At 44.1% G+C, this 19,017-nt stretch overlaps 1 protein-coding gene across 1 annotated transcript in view; it reads left to right on the top strand.

Moving 5' to 3' along the window:
• Positions 1-19,017, top strand: part of AKAP13 (A-kinase anchoring protein 13) — a 336,564-nt gene that overhangs the window by 251,711 nt on the left and 65,836 nt on the right. The window contains 3 exon segments of the mRNA XM_019460188.2: positions 2,240-2,293; positions 7,475-7,667; positions 11,179-11,287. Coding sequence (XP_019315733.2) covers positions 2,240-2,293; positions 7,475-7,667; positions 11,179-11,287 — 356 coding nt within the window.

The raw sequence follows: 19,017 nt of genomic DNA, 5'->3' as shown, positions 1-19,017 counted from the left end.
ATAATAAAAATCTCAAGTGAAGTATGGTTGCTACATGGTGGGTGTTTAATGAACAGGAATAGTCCTTCAGGCCAGATCTGTTCATAAAATGCTTAGATTAAAAACTTTTGGAGGGAATGGTGTCCTGTCAGTTTTGAAACAGACATGAAATCTTACAGTCCAAATACTCTCCATTTTCACACTGCTTCCCAGGAATTGTCCTCCGTTTCTAATGCAGAAAGTTTTGTTAAAGCCTAAGTTATTACTTAATCAGCAAGAGAACAGGAGAATCATTCAGTGTCATTGAGTTGTTGGTAGTTTTCCATGTATGCTCCAGTCTTTGGGGACTTGTGTACATATGACCCGGTCTCAGACCTTCAGTTTGGAAGCAGGCTATAAGGTGGTTTAGAGTGGCTTCTGACCACAGTCTGCTTACAGGAATTTAAGCAAATGATTTTAGCTCTAACGAACAAGTGCCGTGATGCCCATCAGATATACAAAGTTGTGCTTACAAGAGAGCTACTTTCTTGATGAAGAAAAGCAGCTAAGGGGGCAGGCTGATAGTTGTTTTAAAACAGGTCATGTGAAAAACTCACCTGGAGCAGTTACTGCTTTTTTAAAACAAAAATTCCTTGACATGGCTCAGATTTCATAGCTGTAGATGCATGTAATCGGATTACATTCACTCATTTATTCTTTTTTTTTTTTTTTAAGGTTTTATTTATTTTTGAGAGAGAGACATCGTGAGTAGGAGCGGGAGGGAGAGGGAGAGAATGAATGAATCCCGAGCAGGCTCCTTTCTGCCAGCACAGAGCCCGATGTAGGGCTCGAACCCATGAAACCGTGAGATCATGACCTGAGCTGAAACTAGGAGTCAGATACTTAATCGACTAAGCCACCTAGGCGCCCCTCATTTATTCTTTTATTCAGCCAACATACATTGAGCACCCACTATGTGCCAGGCATTTCTAGGTTCTAGAGACACAGAGGTGAACGAGACAAAGTCCTGCCTTCATGGAGCTCACGGTAATACCTTACACTTTGTTAATTTGCCACTCTTCTCAGACTCTTTTAGTAACAGACCATGTCACATAATTTTCTGTGACTCCACATTGGTGGAGTTCAGGGTCTGCCCTTGAAAACCTGCAGTTGTTTTATCTGGTGGGTAGTTTTTATACACGATCAAAATCATAGATTATGTAAAAAGCCATTTCTAAAAGCTCTCCTTGCCAGCTTTATTCACGCTGTACTTTTTTTTTTTTTTTTTTTTTTTTTTTAAGAACGCGTCCGGGGCGCTTGGGTGGCTCAGTCGGTTAAGCGGCCGACTTCGGCTCAGGTCATGATCTCACGATCTGTGAGTTCGAGCCCCGCATCGGGCTCTGTGCTGACAGCTCAGAGCCTGGCGCCTGTTTCAGATTCTGTGTCTCCCTCACTCTGAGCCTCCCCCATTCATGCTCTGTCTCTCTCTGTCTCAAAAATAAATAAACGTTAAAAAAAAAAAAAAAAAAGGCATCCATACCATTATAAATAATAAGGAGGGAGGAAGGGAAGGAAGGAAGGATGGAAGGATGTATTGTCAGAAATGATAACAACATCAAGAAACAAGGGTTTATTTTATATGCAATCCATTTTTCTTTATAGCCCACTGGGGGTCCTTGTGCCTTGACTTTGATTTTAGGGCTGGATAGGACTGTAACCCAGATGAGGAAATTGAAGCTCAGACCTAATGATTTGCCTGAGATTACAAGACTGAACTAAGACTGGAACCTTATCAGTTATCTTTATTTTCAACCTGTACAGTATCATGGCCTCTCCTATTTGAGCCTCGCCTTAAGGATCACCTCACACCTCCGCCCCATGCCTCTGGAGATAATGGAATGACTTGAATTAGTTTGATGCTTACCACATTATCTGCATAGAGTATAAGCTGAATTTTAAAGTCTTAAGAAGACCCTTTTACAGCTTCAAATGGCCTTTTTTAATCCTTTTACTTTTGTAATTTAATAAACCTCATTCCTTGTCACCTGATTAACCCTTTGGAGGAAGGAGGGAGGGAGCAAAGTAACCCTCCCCAGGATTTGTCAGGCTGTCCGGCCTCTTTGGTTCTGATGTTTCTTACTGCTCAGTTTTTCATTCCCTCACTTCCTGTACCGTTTGTCTGTGTGGATTGTCTCTTCCCTTTGTGATGTCCGTGTGCTTCATGCATTTGTGTCCATTTTGTTTCACCTTGACACTGACCTCTTCCACCATTCATTTTCAGTTCATTGCGAGTTCTTGGGGACGTTGTCAGGAGACCCCCCATTCATAGGAGAAGGTACAGAGTTCACTAACTTGATGGACTAACCATGTTGCCTCTGAGCTTAGTGTACTAACCAGCATCTCATTTTGCTTAATCCGTGATTAAACCGTCTTTTAAAACAATGTCACGTCTGCTTCAGGAAAATAAGACATAGGTACTTGTTCATCGCTGATGCCTGTTGCATATGAAATGGTTTCGTGAATGTGAAATTTTTTCCTTTTCTACTTTTATCTTTAAAAAAAATTTTTTTAATGTTTTTTTTTCCCCATCTTGTACTTGTGTTCAGATGATTTTGATAATAGGGTCTTCCCAGTTCTCCCTAGGAGAGTTCAAAGACACGTCAGTTGTCCCTGAGGAGTGCTTTTTCTTTCTCCCCACCACCACCCCCCCAACGCCCAAAAGGGCCAAGAACCAGAAATAATTGTGTGCTGGCACACGGGCCCTAACATATTTTCGATGCATTCCTTAGTAACTGGATGGAAGCCTTTATGTCTAGGCCACCTGACACCTTGCACACCATTGTTTTTGTTTTGTCGTGTTTTGTTTTTTAATAATTTTTCCCCCTCTGGGGAGTCCACATCCCTTCTGGGGATGTGGTCGTTTCTTAAAGCAGGTAAGAGCCATCAGCTCATCTCTCCGGGGCCCTTGCAGTCTTTCAGTCCCTTACTTATTTTTTGTCAGGTAACATTTTGAAGCTAAAAATGAGTAATTTATAAGCTGAAAAGTCATTTCTAGTCACACAGCGCCGATTTGCTTTTCAAATGCTGAGTTTTACTTTGTTCAGAAGTCGTCATTCGTGACCTGTTCTTCCGCCGTTTGGGGAAGAAGATTTAGAAAGCCACAGACCGTGGTGAGATTGCAGGTAGCCCCTCGTATTGGGAGGCGTGTGTCAGGAGGTACTTGCAACTCCCCACCGAAGCCGGCCCTCGGGAAGCCACACATAGTGATCCTCCCCCGTCGTCTTTGCAAGGGCGGGCTTCCTTTAATTCCAGCTCTCAGGCACAAAATGGAGTTCGAATACAAATGCTCTCATGAATCTGCGGTAATCAGGGTAATCAGGGCTCGGTTAAGTTTTTCTCCCAGGGGAACAAGTTGGCAAGTACCCTTTTCAGTAGAGGTACCCGAAACCTTTAGAGATCTGTTTGGCTCTCCATTAAAGCTCTTCAGCGTGACCTTATTAAAAGCACGCACGTGCTGACAGTGGAGGGTGACAGGTTGCTGGATGCGGTCCCAGTGAGCTGACAGATGAAGCTTCGTAACGGTGCCAGGTCCCACTTCACCCTTAGTCGTTTTTCTGCAGGAAGAGCATGAAGTACAGTTTAAAATTTTATATGATGCCTTAGCCGGTCAAGTTGAAACATCCCTACCAGTGTTCACAGGTGCGGGAACAGGATATTTGTGGGGTTTTTTTAATCTAGAATTTCCTAAATCTCAAAATAAGGCCAGAGAACCATTAAATGTCCCTTCCACTGATGGAGGGATGAGGAGATTTAGGGTGCCCCCGAACACTCTGGTGAAAGGGGTTTCCTGCCGGAAGCCAGGGCAGGTCTGTGGCTCCTGGAGCCTCGGGACCGCTGTGAGGTCCCTCTTGCTGTCTCCCGTCACTCTTCTTTCTCTTCAGCCTCAGTTTCATCCTGCTTTCTCACAGCGTTACCATTTTCTGAGAGTAAAGGGATGTTTACATCTGTAGAAGGAGATTTGTTTTCTGAATGATTCGATAATGTCAGTTCAGTCGCTGATTTACCATGTGGTGTTTTCAATAAGTTGGATATTTTAAAATTTTTCTTGACAGTTTGGAGATTCAAAATTAAGTTAATGTCAGAGAATGGGCTTCTGAGTCTCGTGTTTGTGAGATATATGGAGGCTTGCTCCCCTCACATGAGCAAATTAGAAGTCTTTCTGATACCACTTCACAGACTGGAACTATCTCTGAGATGCGTATTTCTCCTTTGTGCTCCTGCCCTTGGGAGCTTTGTACTTTAATCGGGTTTTAAGTGTTTTACTATTTACATTATTTTTAAGATATTTATTTTAAAGATTTACTTTTAGGGGTAGCTCTTCTATTTTCCCACCATTTTCCTTGTCTCTTTTCCTCTATCAAAAACCCGCACTTGTCAAGAAAATTGTTAATTAGGTGTATTCAAGGTTAGGGGTTTTTGCTGTCTGCAGATCTTCCCATTTGCAAGATTCCAGAGGGAGCTGAGTGGGTGTTAATGTTAACCCCCCCCCCCCTTGAAAATCAAAAGCACGTCACTTAGAACTTAAGACGCCAGATAGTAGCAGTGTACTTTTTAAATGATCGCTTTTGTTCATCAAAAATCCTTACGTACTGATGAAGCTCCCTTTACAGTGTACCTCGTATTTTGAGTTGTGTGGGTTTTTTTGTTTTTTTGTTTTTTGGTTTTTTTTGGCCTGGTCATATTTACATGGTATTTCCAACCCTAGATTTCCTGTCCCTCCCACTTGAAAATAAATATCAGTGCCAAGGTAATCAAAGTAGATGATCAGATGAGGGTTTTTTTTTAATCTTGTGGGGGAAAATGGTTGCAAACCTAAAATTAAGACCCATTTTTGACTTAGTACCATGGAATTCCTTTCCTTTTGAAGAAAGTAAATGCCTTCGTTATCATTAAAATACAAGGAAATATGGCCTTTGTTACAGCTGTTTACCTTCGGTGCTTAACAGCCTAGTGAGTAGGGGTTAAAGGTGGGTGTGAGTATTGGTGGGATATCATTATTATGAAAGACTTAGAATGTGTCTGGCTTAGACGGACCCTTCCTAGAAACACCTGAGGAAAACCAGTGACTCAGCCCACCCCAGTGCACTTTGTCATTGTCCCTTTTTGTCAAGGATGGGTTTGGTTCAGTTAGGGATCATAGCCATGGTCAAGGAGGTCTGGGAGTGGTGGAGCTTGTGGAGAGAGTGCCCCCCCACCCCGCCCCCTGGCAGCAGAGGCTGCAGCCCTGGAGGACACCTGAGGAGGAATCTGTGGGCAGAATGGGCTCTTTTTTTCAGAGTCCGGCAGAAGGAATTCTTGGGTTTCAAATCGGACTTGTTACCCTGTAACAGACACCCACAGTCCTTTCCAACACAGTGTCTAGAGGGATATTAGTAGCACAGTTGTAAGTTTCCATGGTTTTTGTGTCTTTTTCTAAATTCTCAATGTTCCTAATTTTTTGATAATCCAATAAATCCATCTGTCTATAACTGTGGCCTTTCTTTTCAAACCCAGTAATCCTATCCCTGTTTGCTCTTTTCTCCCTCCATTTCTGTTTCTGCCTTTGATGTCATCCCCAGTATGAGCTGGTGTCCTTCTGGTGTACAATATTCTGCTGCCCTGAGTGCTGACTTTAATTACAGAAGGTACAGTATCGTTACGTGTCCAGCCACCGAAGGGGGAATCGTAAAATATGGCACCTGGGCTTTTGGCTGGGAGCTTGCTTCTGGGTGGCTAGAATGCATATGGCAGCCCGCTTTGGCTGTGAGCACAATGTTGAGTTCCTGCTGCTGCGGGCATCACTGATCCAATTGAAGGGGTATAGCCCGGGAGTCAGATAGTGTACTCTGATGCTTCTGGTGTCCCAAGTGGCTGTAGATTTGGTGTTTTCCGCACAGACTTGTATCTACAGTATGGCAGACCCCTTCTCTCTTTGTTCCGGTCTGTCCTCATTCCCGGAACCTGGGGATTCCCACATCCTGAAGAAAACAATGACAGAAGCAAGGCCACAAATACGATGAATTTTTATTTCTGTTGTGTTTCCAAGTCAACCAATCTCTTCAGGTTCCAAATGCATAGATTCCTCAGTGTTTCATATTTTTCTCTCAGCAGCCAGATTTAATTACTGAAACATTTTCAGGATTAAATTTTGTGGTAATAACACATCTGGTTTTCTCAGGCTTCACAAACAATTCACAATAGAAAACTAAGTTTCTTCTTCACTTAGGCTGTCTTATCCCTGCCATTGAAAATGAGTTTTACAGAGACATTTACTTCTACTTAATCATGGTTTCTATTGTCGTATTGAAATAAGAAAAACAAAATCCATTGTTTCAATTACCCACTAGAGAAAAATAGAGGCATATGGTTTCAGTTCATAATAAGTAATTTATGCAATACAAAAAGGCAAATACAAGCCCTTCTGGACTGGTGCACACAATTCATTTGTGGAATTAACTGTGCAGTTGGAGCACAGATAACTAAAGAGCTTCCGTGTACCTTCGAGTGCACTTCCAACCGCCTGTGAGAACATGGTCTGCTCTGGCTGTATTTTGAGATCTCGCTTATTTTAAAGAAGTTCCCACCGCAGCTGTACCAGATGTGAATTATTCTGACCAGCAACCCCAAAGCTCATCGATGGCCACCCTCTCTCTGTAGTTTCCTGCTTACCAAAAAATGCTTTTCACCCTGCAAACCGCAAAATCTGCCCACCAGGGATCCCATTCTACATGCCATATCCTAAATTTGCCCCCTTTCTGGGCCAATATCAAGACAAGACAAACAAATTAAAGCTCTTAGACATAGTTGCTTTTAGCTTTTGTTCTTTAAGGTGTCCTGTGTGCCCGTCTGCAATCAGCAGTTCCCAGGAAGCCTGTCCAGCAGGGATTGTGTGGCCACATGTGCCCAGATGATACTGCTCATAAGTAATCCCGACTTCCCGGGGTCGACACGAACCTGTGAAATTAGAAAGGTTGACTGGCCTGTAGTTGAATGTAAAGTTATAAAGGTCCACTTAAGCGACACAAGGGCAATTCTGAGTGTCCCTGCCTGTTTTCTGAGAGCTACTCATGTACCTGTTTTCTCTGTGCCATGGAATTCTTTAGCATTAGCCTAATTTGGTTTTGGCGGGGATTAATTACATCAGATCAAGGAAAAACACACCTACATAAATGATAAATAAGATAATCTGGTCTGTCTGCATGGTATATTGAAAAAAAAAATCTTGAGAAAATGACCTTACATGATCAACATTTGAATAAATTGAAGGAGGTAAAAAACCTAAGTGCATATGCTTTTTCAGCCTACCAAGACCTGTTGGGGGACAGGTAGGTGGCGCTCATTTGTGCCGTGCTCTGGTCGATAGCTTTGCTAGGTAACTTAGAAATAATCTGCCAGCAACACTCAAAGCACTTTCATATCTTCCACCCTTTCGGAGACTCAGAAGTCACATGAATTAACTCCTTTGCTCTGTGTTCAGTTTCAGCCTAGAAGGCTTGACAGGAGGAGCCGGTGTCGGAAACAAGCCGTCCTCATCTCTAGACGTAAACTCTGCAAACACCAAAGAGCTCAGGCACCCTTTCAGTGGGGAGGCAAGGGGTGACTCTCTGATGTCGCTTTCAGAAGAGGATCTGGAATCAGGCCAGAGAGAACACAGGATGTTTGATCAGCAGGTAAGGCTGAAGCAGGTGTATGCTGCTCATTTGGAAAAATTAACTGTACTTCCCTACATGTGTCTTCACGTCGGGAACAGAGAAAGCAAGACTTACGTTACCATGAGGCTAGTTATTGTGATTGCTTACCCACGGTCTAGTACACCCCATCTAGCGCAAAGCAAGGTTTTAGCACTTAACTAATTCCAGAATACCATTCATCTGCATGGATTTGAATAGTCCATCAAAGCAGACTTTTTTAAATTAGGAAAGTATCCAGGATATTAAATTGGGTTTTTTCCTTCTTATCTGAGGACTTCTTTCACCATGCCAGTAGTAAAATGACTCTTGAAGTATGCTACACAGCATTGTTAAATTTCCCACTTTTTCAAAAACCTATACCTTCCTGGAAAAAATAGATCTTATTCTTTGCCTTCTCACATTGCCTGGGAAATGGCTGTTTCTTTCTCTCTGCTTCCTGTCACTGTGAGAACTTCTCAGAGAGCATCTTCACTCCCTGCCCCCGCCTGATGCTCTCTTTGCACTGCCACTCTCCTAGGACTCCCTTCTGGGGGCCCCAGCTGGCCGTCCTTGGCCAGTCAGGTGATTTCCCCAGCACTTGTCACCTGGGGCAGGTCCTCGGGAGTTGGCCTGGAGAATTGGAATTCCATGCTTTTATAGCCCACACTGCTCCCGGCCCTTTTCCGGGGCCAAGGGGACTTTGGATTGATTCCTGGGAGGATTCTGTGATACACCTGAATCTTTCCTTCCTTCCTTCCTTCCTTCCTTCCTTCCTTTCTTTCTTTCTTTCTTTTTTTTTTTTAATTTTTCTCAACGTTTATTTATTTTTGAGAGAGAGACAGAGTGCAAGCAGAGAGAGAGGGAGACTCAGAATGTGAAACAGGCTCCAGGCTCCAAGCTGTCAGCACAGAGCCCAACACGGGGCTCAAACCCACAAACTGCGAGGTCACGGCCTGAGCCGAAGTCGGACGCTTAACTGAGCCACCCAGGTGCCCCAAAACATTTCTAATTAAACAGACAACAAAATTAAACACCTGTCTTTGGGTAGGTGACTGGAGTTTTAGATAGAAGCGTAATGAAACATTTCTAATTAAACAAACCAACAAAAATGTTAAACAGCCTGTTCTCTGAGTGGGAGACATAGGTTTTACGTAGACGTTTAATGTTTTGTATACCCCACTACATAGAAATGCTACGACCAGATAGAAACTGGACACTGGAGGATTACCTTAATGCATCACTTAGGTGAAGACCCAGGAGAATTTAGGCCTGATGAAAATCAAATTGAAGGCCCAAAGGGATTTTGCCATGTTATCCCCTTCCCCCACCGCCCATGTCTTCTGGGCCTGATACTTTTTTAACTTTTTCTAAAGTTAAGAAAAATAACAAGAATATGGAGAAGAGGGGCACCAGGTTGGCTCAGTCAGAAAAGTATCTGACTCTTGATCTCAGGGTCATGAGTTCAAGCCCCATGTTGGGTGTACAGATTACTAAAAAAAAAAACAGTAAACATTTCAAAAAATAAATAAATTTTAAAAAATATGGAGAACATATTTATTGAAGCAAATGATTTAAATGTATTCAGCCTAATGGTGACAGAAAAAGGGAGTAAAAAACCATTCTTTCGTGACTTGCTGAGAGCATCCTTGGTAAGTGGAGAGTCTAAAAAACAAAAGTGCAAGTCATACAAAAGTATATAGAGCCCTTTGGAAGTCATTGTAAGACCCAGTAAAATGCCAGCATCGGGGGTTTGTGAACGGAATCCTGGGCTTGGAGCCAGGATACCCCTTCGGATTCGGCGTAAGCCCTCCCTCGGGGGTGACAGCTTCACACCCACCTGAGTGACTTGCCTGAGGCCTCATTGACTGGCTGTGAGCCGGACAGCGTTCCCCTCAGAATTCCCGGGGTAAGTCTCACAGCCTCTTTCCACATCTCTGAAGTAGAAGTGTTTTATGAGGAAAGGAGAAGATTTTTCATTTTCTCAGTACAGTTGATGGAAAACCTTTCCTGAAACTGATAATCCTAGGAATTGGACAGAGGACCCCGTGTGTTAGTAAGTGCTATCAGTTACCACCGAAGTCTTTCTGAAATGGCCTTTCTGATCGAGCCTTTGTGGAGGAAGCTGCTGACATGTTCGTGCTTTCCTGTGCTTATTTGCCTTTCTGGAACTCTCTGCTCACCCGCAGTTTTTGTCTCGTGTGCAACTTCAGAGTGGGGATTTGAGCTGCTGGTGTCTGATCTGGACAAGTCGCCTGCAGCCAGCTTCCTGCTGAAGGCCCCTGCCTTTCACTGAGGTCATTCCTCAGACCTCACAGTTGTGTTCGAAACACAGCAACTGTTTGCCTCAGACTCCATGGTTACGCACAGAGCAGGCTCTGAATAATCAGAAGTCTTTGGCGCACTTGAGTCGCGTTCATGGTAGTAATGGATTTTCATTGCTCCCCTCCGAGCATGTGCAGATTGCAGCCCACTAAGAAGGGAGGGATTCCTGGCGATTTAAAATCGGTTAACAATAGGAACGAGCGCTCAGAACAAAAGGAAGGGGGAGTCCCTCACCCCATAAGTGTGCTCGTAAGCACTGCTGGGCTGGCTCTCAGGGGTGTTCTTACACAAGCTTCTGCAGCTGGCTGCATTACACGACCTCGAAGCTGCTGCGAATTCACTGAGGGAGGTAACTTGGCCACCCTCGGTCCCCCTCGGGTACATGCAGAAGCAGTGTCCTCTTAGGAGAGGGAATGAAAGGGCTTTAGGCTTCTTCCCAGGTGCATGGCTGCCTTGATCTTGATCTTAAAACGCCTTTTATTTGCATCTCTGTTTCCAAATCTTTAAAATCAGAATAATACTGGGGTGCCTGGGTGGCTCAGTCGGTTGAGTGTCTGACTTCGGCTAAGGTCATGACCTTGTGGTCCATGAGTTCAAGCCCCGCATCAGGTGCTGTGCTGACAGCTCGGAGCCTGGAGCCTGCTTCAGATTCTGGGTCTCCCTCTCTCTCTCAAAAATAAATAAACATTAAAAAAATAAAAATAAAAAAGAACATGCTTAAAATCAGAATAATATTACTGCTCTCTACTATGTCTCTAAAAGACTTAGATTTTCAAAGAACGAGAACTACTGTATGTAGTTTGCTATTTACAATGAAGTTACTTTCATCTGATGATGTGTTCAGCAGATGTTTACTAAGCACGTACTAAGTTTAAAACATTATTAGGTATTAGGAGGGTTATGAAACCACTGGAAAGGATGGGTACTTGAATTATTCCAGATAAAACTAAGGCTCATGAAAGCTAAGTAGCTCCTTTGAAGTTGAGCAGCGGTCAAGTAGCAGGGGCAGACTTGAGTCGAGGGTGTCTGACCACAGAGCCTCTGCTGTTAGCCCTCACCTGTATCACGTTCTTTTCTTAGGTTGGGGTGGGATGTAAAGTTTTGTGCTGATCTAGAAATAAAGGGAGCATATGCTTACATCCTGGTTTTCACTTTTTTTTTTTTTTTTTTTTTTTTTTGTACTTCACAGGCATGTCACAGATCTAAACAACAGGGATTTAATTACTGTACATCAGCCATTTCTTCTCCATTGACAAAATCCATCTCATTAATGACAATCAGCCATCCTGGGTTGGACAGTGAGTATATTACTTTTTTTAAAATGAAGCCTATTTTAAACACTTTTTTCCTATCATTTTTCTCCCTTTAAGACCCCGTAACATTACCTTCCAAAATTTGCCTCCCTCTTCTCCTGAATGGCTCATTTAAATAGAAAAGGTGACATACCAGTTTAGTTTTGGGATCTTCCTTCCAGTTTTGGGATTCTTCTTGTCAGGACATAGATTTGTTTTTTAACTTTTTATTTCGAAGTAATTTCGGACTTTAAAAATAGTTCTAAAAACAGTACAAAGAATTACCATATATTCTTTACCTGGAGTCCCCAGATGTCATATGTTTGATCCATCTTATCAAAGTCATAACTGTTTTTATCAGTCTCTCTTCTTCTATCACTGCCTTTAAAGTTTTTTTCTGAAACACTGGAGAGTAAGTTACAAACATGATGTGGTTGTATCTGAAAGTTATGCTGTTCTGTTACCACAGTACAATTACGTAAATTTTGTCCAGTACTCATTTGCTGAGCTCTTCAAAAATGTCATGAAGCTCATGAAGGACAAAGAAAGACTGAGATACACTTTGAGTTGGTTAAGCACGTGCTGAAAGGATTACATCTGCCAGTGATGAATGGAGCGGTATGCAGATTCGGGACCCATTGGCTGGCTGTGAAAGTTACATAGATGTCTGGCATCCGTAAGCACAGGGCCTTTGCAAATGAAAGATGCTCGGAAACATATTTGAATTGGATCTAAATATTTGCCAGGGAAAGGCAGCTTGTTCTTTGAGAAACCTCACCTTTTTATTTTTAAAATCTTGATTCTTGTTTTCATGAGTAGTTACAGTTTGAGATCTTGTGCTCATCAAAGGGGGAGTGATCCTTTCTTTGCTGAAAGACCGTGTATTCAGGAAGGTGAGGCAAAGGGAGTAAATAAACTTTCCTGGTGTTTCTGGTGTTTCTTCAGTGTCCCCTGATAGAACCCACCTTAAAAGAGCTGGAGAGGGGTGCCTGGTTGGCTCGGTCGGTTAAGCGTCCGACTTGGGGCTGAGGTCATGATCTCACAGCTTATGAGTTTGAGCCCCCCATCAGGCTCTGTGCTATTAGTGGAGCCTGGAGCCTGCTTTGAGTTCCGTGTCTCCCTCTCTCTCTGCCCCTACTCTGCTCACGCTCTGCGTCTCTCTCTCTCTCTCCCCCTCCCTCCCTCCCTCCCTCCCTCCCCCTCTCCCTCCCTCCCTCCCCCTCTCCCTCCCTCCCTCTCCCTCTCCCTCTCCCTCTCCCTCTCCCTCCCTCCCTCCCTCCCTCTCCCTCCCTCCCTCCCTCTCCCTCTCCCTCTCCCTCTCCCTCCCTCCCTCTCCCTCCCTCTCCCTCCCTCCCTCTCCCTCCCTCTCCCTCCCTCTCCCTCTCCCTCTCCCTCTCCCTCTCTTTTTTTCTCTCTCTCTCTCAAAAATGAATACATATTTTTAAAAAATTTGGAGACTCTGTCCTGCATTTGGGAGATGTTCTGTCTCAATTCATGACTTACCACGGGCCTGATCTTTTTAATTTCTACCTTAGAACTAAGACACGATAAAGAATGCTGTTAACTTTGTCCTCATTTTCATGATCAGCGATTCAGATCTGGCCTGTTTGACTAAAGGTGTGCCTACTCATGGCGTATTCTCAGAGATGCCGACAGAACCTCACAGAACTGCAGCGAAAATCGCCCTTCCTGTTTTTCTTTGGGTTTTGATTTGATTTGGCTTTGGGTTAGAGGTCTTGCTGGTGCAGAGTGAAAATCATCATAACAGGATTGTTAATGGTGGATTTGATGAGCTTGGAGTGCTAGCGCTCAGTAGGGCAGGACACTGAGACAGGAGGGCACTGTTGAGTGAGACCTTTCGGCCCTGTGTCCCTAACCGTCCACGACTGGTGAGTGTGCTGTCGTGGTGGAGAGTCTACTCCCATAGCAACAGATGTCCACCACCAACAGAATGTGTCCCATGGAGGGATTTTTTTCCCTGTATTTTGTGACACACACTCTTGCCTCGTGCATGAAACACTTCATTAATTTTTCCTCCAAAAAGCAAGATGGTTTTTGACTGTGTTTTCAGTTGCTAGCCCAACACTATAAATAATGCGGCTGACTCCCAGAAAACACCGTCCTAGAGTGCCAGGGGTTCTGGCACACACAGCTTCTCCTCCTGTTGCTGGGAAATTTTCCGCTCTGCTCAGAGGGGACTGAAATGAGTTTGCAGACTGTTGTCAAGGGTTGATCTCCAAGCAGGAGTTTGATCCTTTGATCAAAATAGGGTGGGTACCCTCATTCAAACTTACATTGTACGTTTCATACACGTTTGAATGATTAGGTCGTAAATTCGTTAGCGAGCCCCCCAATTTCCCTGATTTAGCCTACGCTGTAATTGGAGGATTAATCAACTCTAATGACACTGTTTCTCCTTAGTCCCTCCCCACATACAATTATATTAATTTTCCCATCGGTATTTTTTTTTTATTGCTCTAGAAACGTGATAAATGTTTTTTGCAGATGTAAAACTTCTGGCAGTTGAACAGGAGTATAAAACTTGTAATCCGTGTGCTGTACCTTTAAGCATCAGGGTAACTGGACAGTTCTTGGTTTGCCACAGACTCCGGGCTTCCATTCCAAGTCACTTGAGCACTCTGCGTGATTCGTGTGTAGTCACAGCCTTCCCGGCTGAAGGAATCCTAGTTACAATCTGCACAGTGAGATCGTAAAGCCTAGAACATTCAGTCCACTTAAAGTGTTTTAACTGGTGTTTCATTGTAAGCCCGTTGGGTGGCTGTGTGACCTTGGGCTACATAGTGAGATTCTTTGCCTCGAGTTACTTGATGAAACAGGGGTAACAACGTGATAAGGCTTACATGTGAATTTATGTAGAGTCCTTAGCATATTTCCTGGCTTATAATAAGCATTTGTTATTGTTATGGAGCATGTGAGTTCACAGTACCCAGAACAGCGCCACAGTCTGTCTGTCCCTGACCAGAGTTGAAACAATGTTAGAGAAACTAGAACGCCATCCTTCATGGTCTTTAAATGGACTGTGCCTTATGAGTACGCTTGTCCAGGAACAAAATACTTTCTGAAATCAACCTTATCTCACTACTTTCCACTTCTGCCTGGGCTCTGTCTTCTTCCTTCAAAGAAATTAGCTCCTTCTACCACAGTCTTACAGCTGTTAACATCCAGGCGTTTCTGAAAACGTGTGTCTCCTGAGCTGTTGTCTGGAATGTCTTGTTGGGTCATTTCCTAGAAGAGAAACACAGAGGAAACTCAACGTTATTTCTAAGCTGGTATCATTTTCTAAAATCCATCGATGCAGAGGAAAATACTGAGTCAAGATAGTGACTAATGTATTTCTGTGTCATTTTCTGGGGTGGGAAGTAGACAGGCGACAGCTTATTGGGAACCACAATGGGTGGGGAAGCTGTCCTCCCTCATGTCTTGGCTGTGCTGTCATGGTGGGAGGGAACGTGATGAATGCATCTTGCCAGCTCATCTTTTAGGGACTCACAATAGCACCAAGGCTACCTGCATCATGGGGAGAATGCCGGGGAGGACTGCCCTCAGAGAGACCGCTCCTGGGGACCTGTGGCCCCATTTCTCCTTCTTGCATCAGAGAGGATGGAGTGGAGACGCCCAGCTTGTCAGGAGACTTAGATGGTTTCTTGATAGAACTTAAGCATAAATTTTGTTTCTATACATACAGAATAATTCAGTTATTACAGATGATCCCTTGCCCAAAGTATATTTTAACACATTTCATGGCTTATGCTCAGGAGATGCTTACCAGCAGTGGAGAAGGTGCTTGCTTGGTGGTGTTCCTGGAAGAGCCCTAACCACATTGGTGGTGGTGACGCTAAAAGGAGACTTGTACCCATTAGAGAGGTGTTTTAACTCACAGGCTTCTTAACGAGAAGTCACTTTCCCCTTGTTTTTCAGGGTTTGTTATCACAAAGAACATATATGTTGAGGATCCTCCTTTAGATATTCCTACAAATAGGTTTTTCCAGATGATCCGTGAAATTGTGACAAAGGAAAGGAATCTGGTATAAGAAGAGAGCTCATTTTCATTTCCTGAATTTGCTTCACGTTTGGAAAGACTTTTGCAAGCACATGGAGATGGTAGCTTACTTTTCGTTCTAGGCCGTCACTGCCCAAGGAGCCGGCGTGCCAGTAGTTGTGCCCGGTAGTCCTGGATCTCTGTTACTGGACGTGGCTGCCCACAATAAGCTGACGTCACGTAGTGTTTATGTGACTGTCAAGTTCGTACAGGGCTTTTTCATTTCATTTAGGACACTGAGCTTTCAGAAAGCCTGACAAAGGGAAATTCGTTTATTAATGTATTCATTCAGTGAGCATTTGAGTTACTCTTTGGCAGGCACCAGGCCACACGGTACAGGAGACAGGTGAGTTTATAGATACAGTTTCTTTCCTCACCGCGTTCTCACAGACCAGAGAATAGGTGAATGTAAGAAACGTGGGGTAGTACAGGGGTGCCTGGGTGGCTCGGTCGTTTAAGCGTCCGACTGCAGCTCAGGTCATGGTCTCACAGTCCGTGGGTTTGAGCCCCGTGCTGGGCTCTGTGCTGGCAGCTCAGAGCCTAGAGCCTGCTTCGGATTCTGTGTCTCCTTCTGTCTCTCTGCCCCTACCCTGCTGGTGCTCTGTCTCTGTCTCAAAAATAAATAAACATTTAAAAAAAATTTAAAAAAAAAAAAAAAAAAACATGGGACAGTACAGGAGCCTAGAACAGAGAATGCTCACTGGGATGAAGTCATCTCAAAGTTGAGGCCAGCAGAAGACTGGGAATTCACTGGGTGAGTTCACACAGGAATGCCACAGAGGTCTTAACCATTCGGTTCCAGACCCCTGCAAATATCACAGTAAAGCAAGTCAGATGAATTACTAAATCACTAGGCTTCCCAGTGCATATGAAAGTTACGTTTACACTATGCTCTAGTCAAGCATGCAACAGCATGATATCTAAAAAAACAGTGCACATACCTTAACTTAAAAATACCTTATCACTAAAAAATGCTAACCATCATCTGAGCTTTCCGTGAATTGTAATCTTTTTGCCTGTGGATGGTTCTGCCTCGGTGTCTGTGCCTGCTGAAGGTTGGGGTGGCTTTGGCCATTTCTCAAAATAAGACAGCAGCGAAGTTGGCCACATGGATTGATTCTTCCAGTCACAAAAAATTTCTCTGTAGCATGTGATGACATCAGATGTCGTTTGATAGCATTTTAGCCACAGTAGACCTTCCACAATTGGAGTCTGTCCTCTCAAAACCTGCCGCTGCTCTATCAGCTGAGTGTAGATAATACTCTAAATCCTTTGTTGTCATTTCAGCAAATTCCCAGCATCTCCCCCGGGAGTAGCTCCCATCCCAGACTCCACTTTCTTTGCTCATCCGTAAGAAGCAACTCCTTATCTGTTGTTTTGTCACAAGATTGCAGCAATTCAGTGCCCTCTTTAGGCTCCACGTCTGATTCTTGTTTTTTCCACACCACATCTGCAGTGACTTCCTCTGCTGAGATCTTGAGCAGCTCAATCCATGAGGTTTGGAATCAGCTTCTTACAAACTCCTGTCCACGTTGGTATTCTGACCTCTTCGCAGGAATCACCAGTTTTCTTAATGGCACCCAGAATGGTGAATCCTTCCCAGAAGTTGGCCAGATCCATCAGAGGAATCCCCTGTCTATGGCATCTGTTGCCTTACAAAATATATTTCTTAAATGATAACGCTTGAAAGTCAAAATGACTCCCTGATCCATGGGCTGCAGAATGGATGCTGTGTTAGCAGGCCTGAAAACATTAACCTCCTCATACATCTCCATCCAGGCTCTTGGGTGACCAGGTGCATTGTTAATGAGCAGTACTGTTTTGAAAGGAATCTTCTGTTTCTGAGCAGTAAGTCTTGATAATGGGCTTACAGTATTTAGGAAACTAAGTTGTGAACAGATGTGCTGTCATCCAGACTTTGTTTCATTGACAGAGCACAGGCAGAGTAGAGTTAGCACAATTCTCAAGGACCCTAGGATTTTCAGGATGGTAACTGAGCATTGGATTCAACTTGAAGTCAGCAGCAGCATTAGCCCCTAACAAGAGTGTCAGCCTGTCCTTCGATGCCTTGAAGCCAGGCACTGACTTCTCCTCTCCAGCTATGAAAGTCCTGGATGGCATCTTCTTTTGATATAAGGCTGTTTCAACCACACTGAAAATCTGTCATCCGGGGAGCCACCTTCATTAAGGATCGCAGCCAGATCTCCTGGAGAACTTGCTGCAGCTTCTACGTCAGCCCTTGCCGCTTCACCTTGCACTTGGATGTGTGGGGCTGGCTTCCTTCCTTAAACCTCCTGAACCAACCTCGGCTAGCTTCCCACTTGTCTTTGCAGCTTCTTCGCCTCTCTCAGCCTTCACAGAATTAAAGAGATCCTTGCTCTGGACTAAGCTTAAGCTTAAGGGAATGTTACGGCTGGTTTGATCTTTGATCCAAACCGCTAAAACTTCCTCCATATCAGCAATAAGCCTGTTTCCTTTTCTTATCATTTGTGTGTACAGCAGAGAAGCACTTTTTATTTCTCCAAGAACTTTCCTTTGCATTCACAGCTTGGCTGTTTGACATGAGAGGCCTAGCTTTCAGCCTGTCCCAGCTATCCACGTGCCTTAATCGTTAAGCTTAATTATTTCTAGCTTTTGATTCAAAGTGAGAGACGTGTGACTCTTCCTTTCCCTTGAACACTTAGAGGACTTTGTAGGGTTATTAATTGGCCTGATTTCAGTATTGTGTCTCAGAGATCAGGGAGGCCCAAGGCGGGCAGGGTGAGTAATGACTGGTCATTATTGCATAAGTTTGCTGTCTTATACGGGTATGGTGAGTAGCGTCCCCAAACAACCATAATAGACCACTGATCACAGATCACCGTCACAAATATAGTAATGGTGAAAACATTGGAAATACTGCAAGAATTATCACGACTGCTCAGAGACACAAAATGAGCAAATGCTGTTAGCAAACTGGTGCCGATAGGCTAGTTCAACACAAGGTCACCAGAGACCTTCAATTTGTAAAAATTGCAGTATCCATAAAGTTCAGTTAAACAGCATACAATAAAACGAGGTATGCCCGTATGTGGAAAGCACGGCCGAGGGGTTGGGGCTTCTTGTCCAAGGGCAGTGGAGTGATTTAAGTTGATAAAGTAGGTTGATTCAGACGCTTCAGAGAGACCACACTGAAGAAAGTGTTGGGGAGCAAAGGTCATGGATCAGGAGAAGGCTACTGCAAGATCCAGGTGAGAGCACACGGTGGCAGTAGGGGAGAAGTTGATGTTCAGAGAATTCTAGAACACATAGAATAACTGAATTGAAGCAAGATGGAAGCATTCAATGATGGGGCCCAGGTCTCTGTTCTGAGCAATTCATTAGATGTTAGGTACCGCTTACCAAACAAAGGAATACAGGAGGAGGGGTGGGTGTGGAGAAGAGAGATGTCACTCACGTGCTTCCTCAGTTCGTGCTGCCTGTGGGACATGCCCCAGAGGTGAGCAGAGAGAGATGAACACATCTTGAGCTCAAAAAGAGAGCTATGGCCTGAGGGTGGAAAGGTGTGTGTCACCAGCCCAGCGAATTCAGCTTGTACTTTGGGAGGGCAGGGCGTGAGGAGGTCTGGGGTGAGGGAGAAGAGAGCTGAGCACAGAATCCCGAGAAACACCACTACTCCAGATGTTTCCACTCTCAA

The sequence above is a fragment of the Panthera pardus genome, unplaced genomic scaffold, assembly GCF_024362965.1.
Source record: "Panthera pardus isolate Hobbes unplaced genomic scaffold, ASM2436296v1 HiC_scaffold_24, whole genome shotgun sequence".
NCBI classification, from domain to species: domain Eukaryota; kingdom Metazoa; phylum Chordata; class Mammalia; order Carnivora; family Felidae; genus Panthera; species Panthera pardus.
Note: the sequence above shows the minus strand (reverse complement) of the source record. Positions and strands in the feature narration are given on the sequence as shown.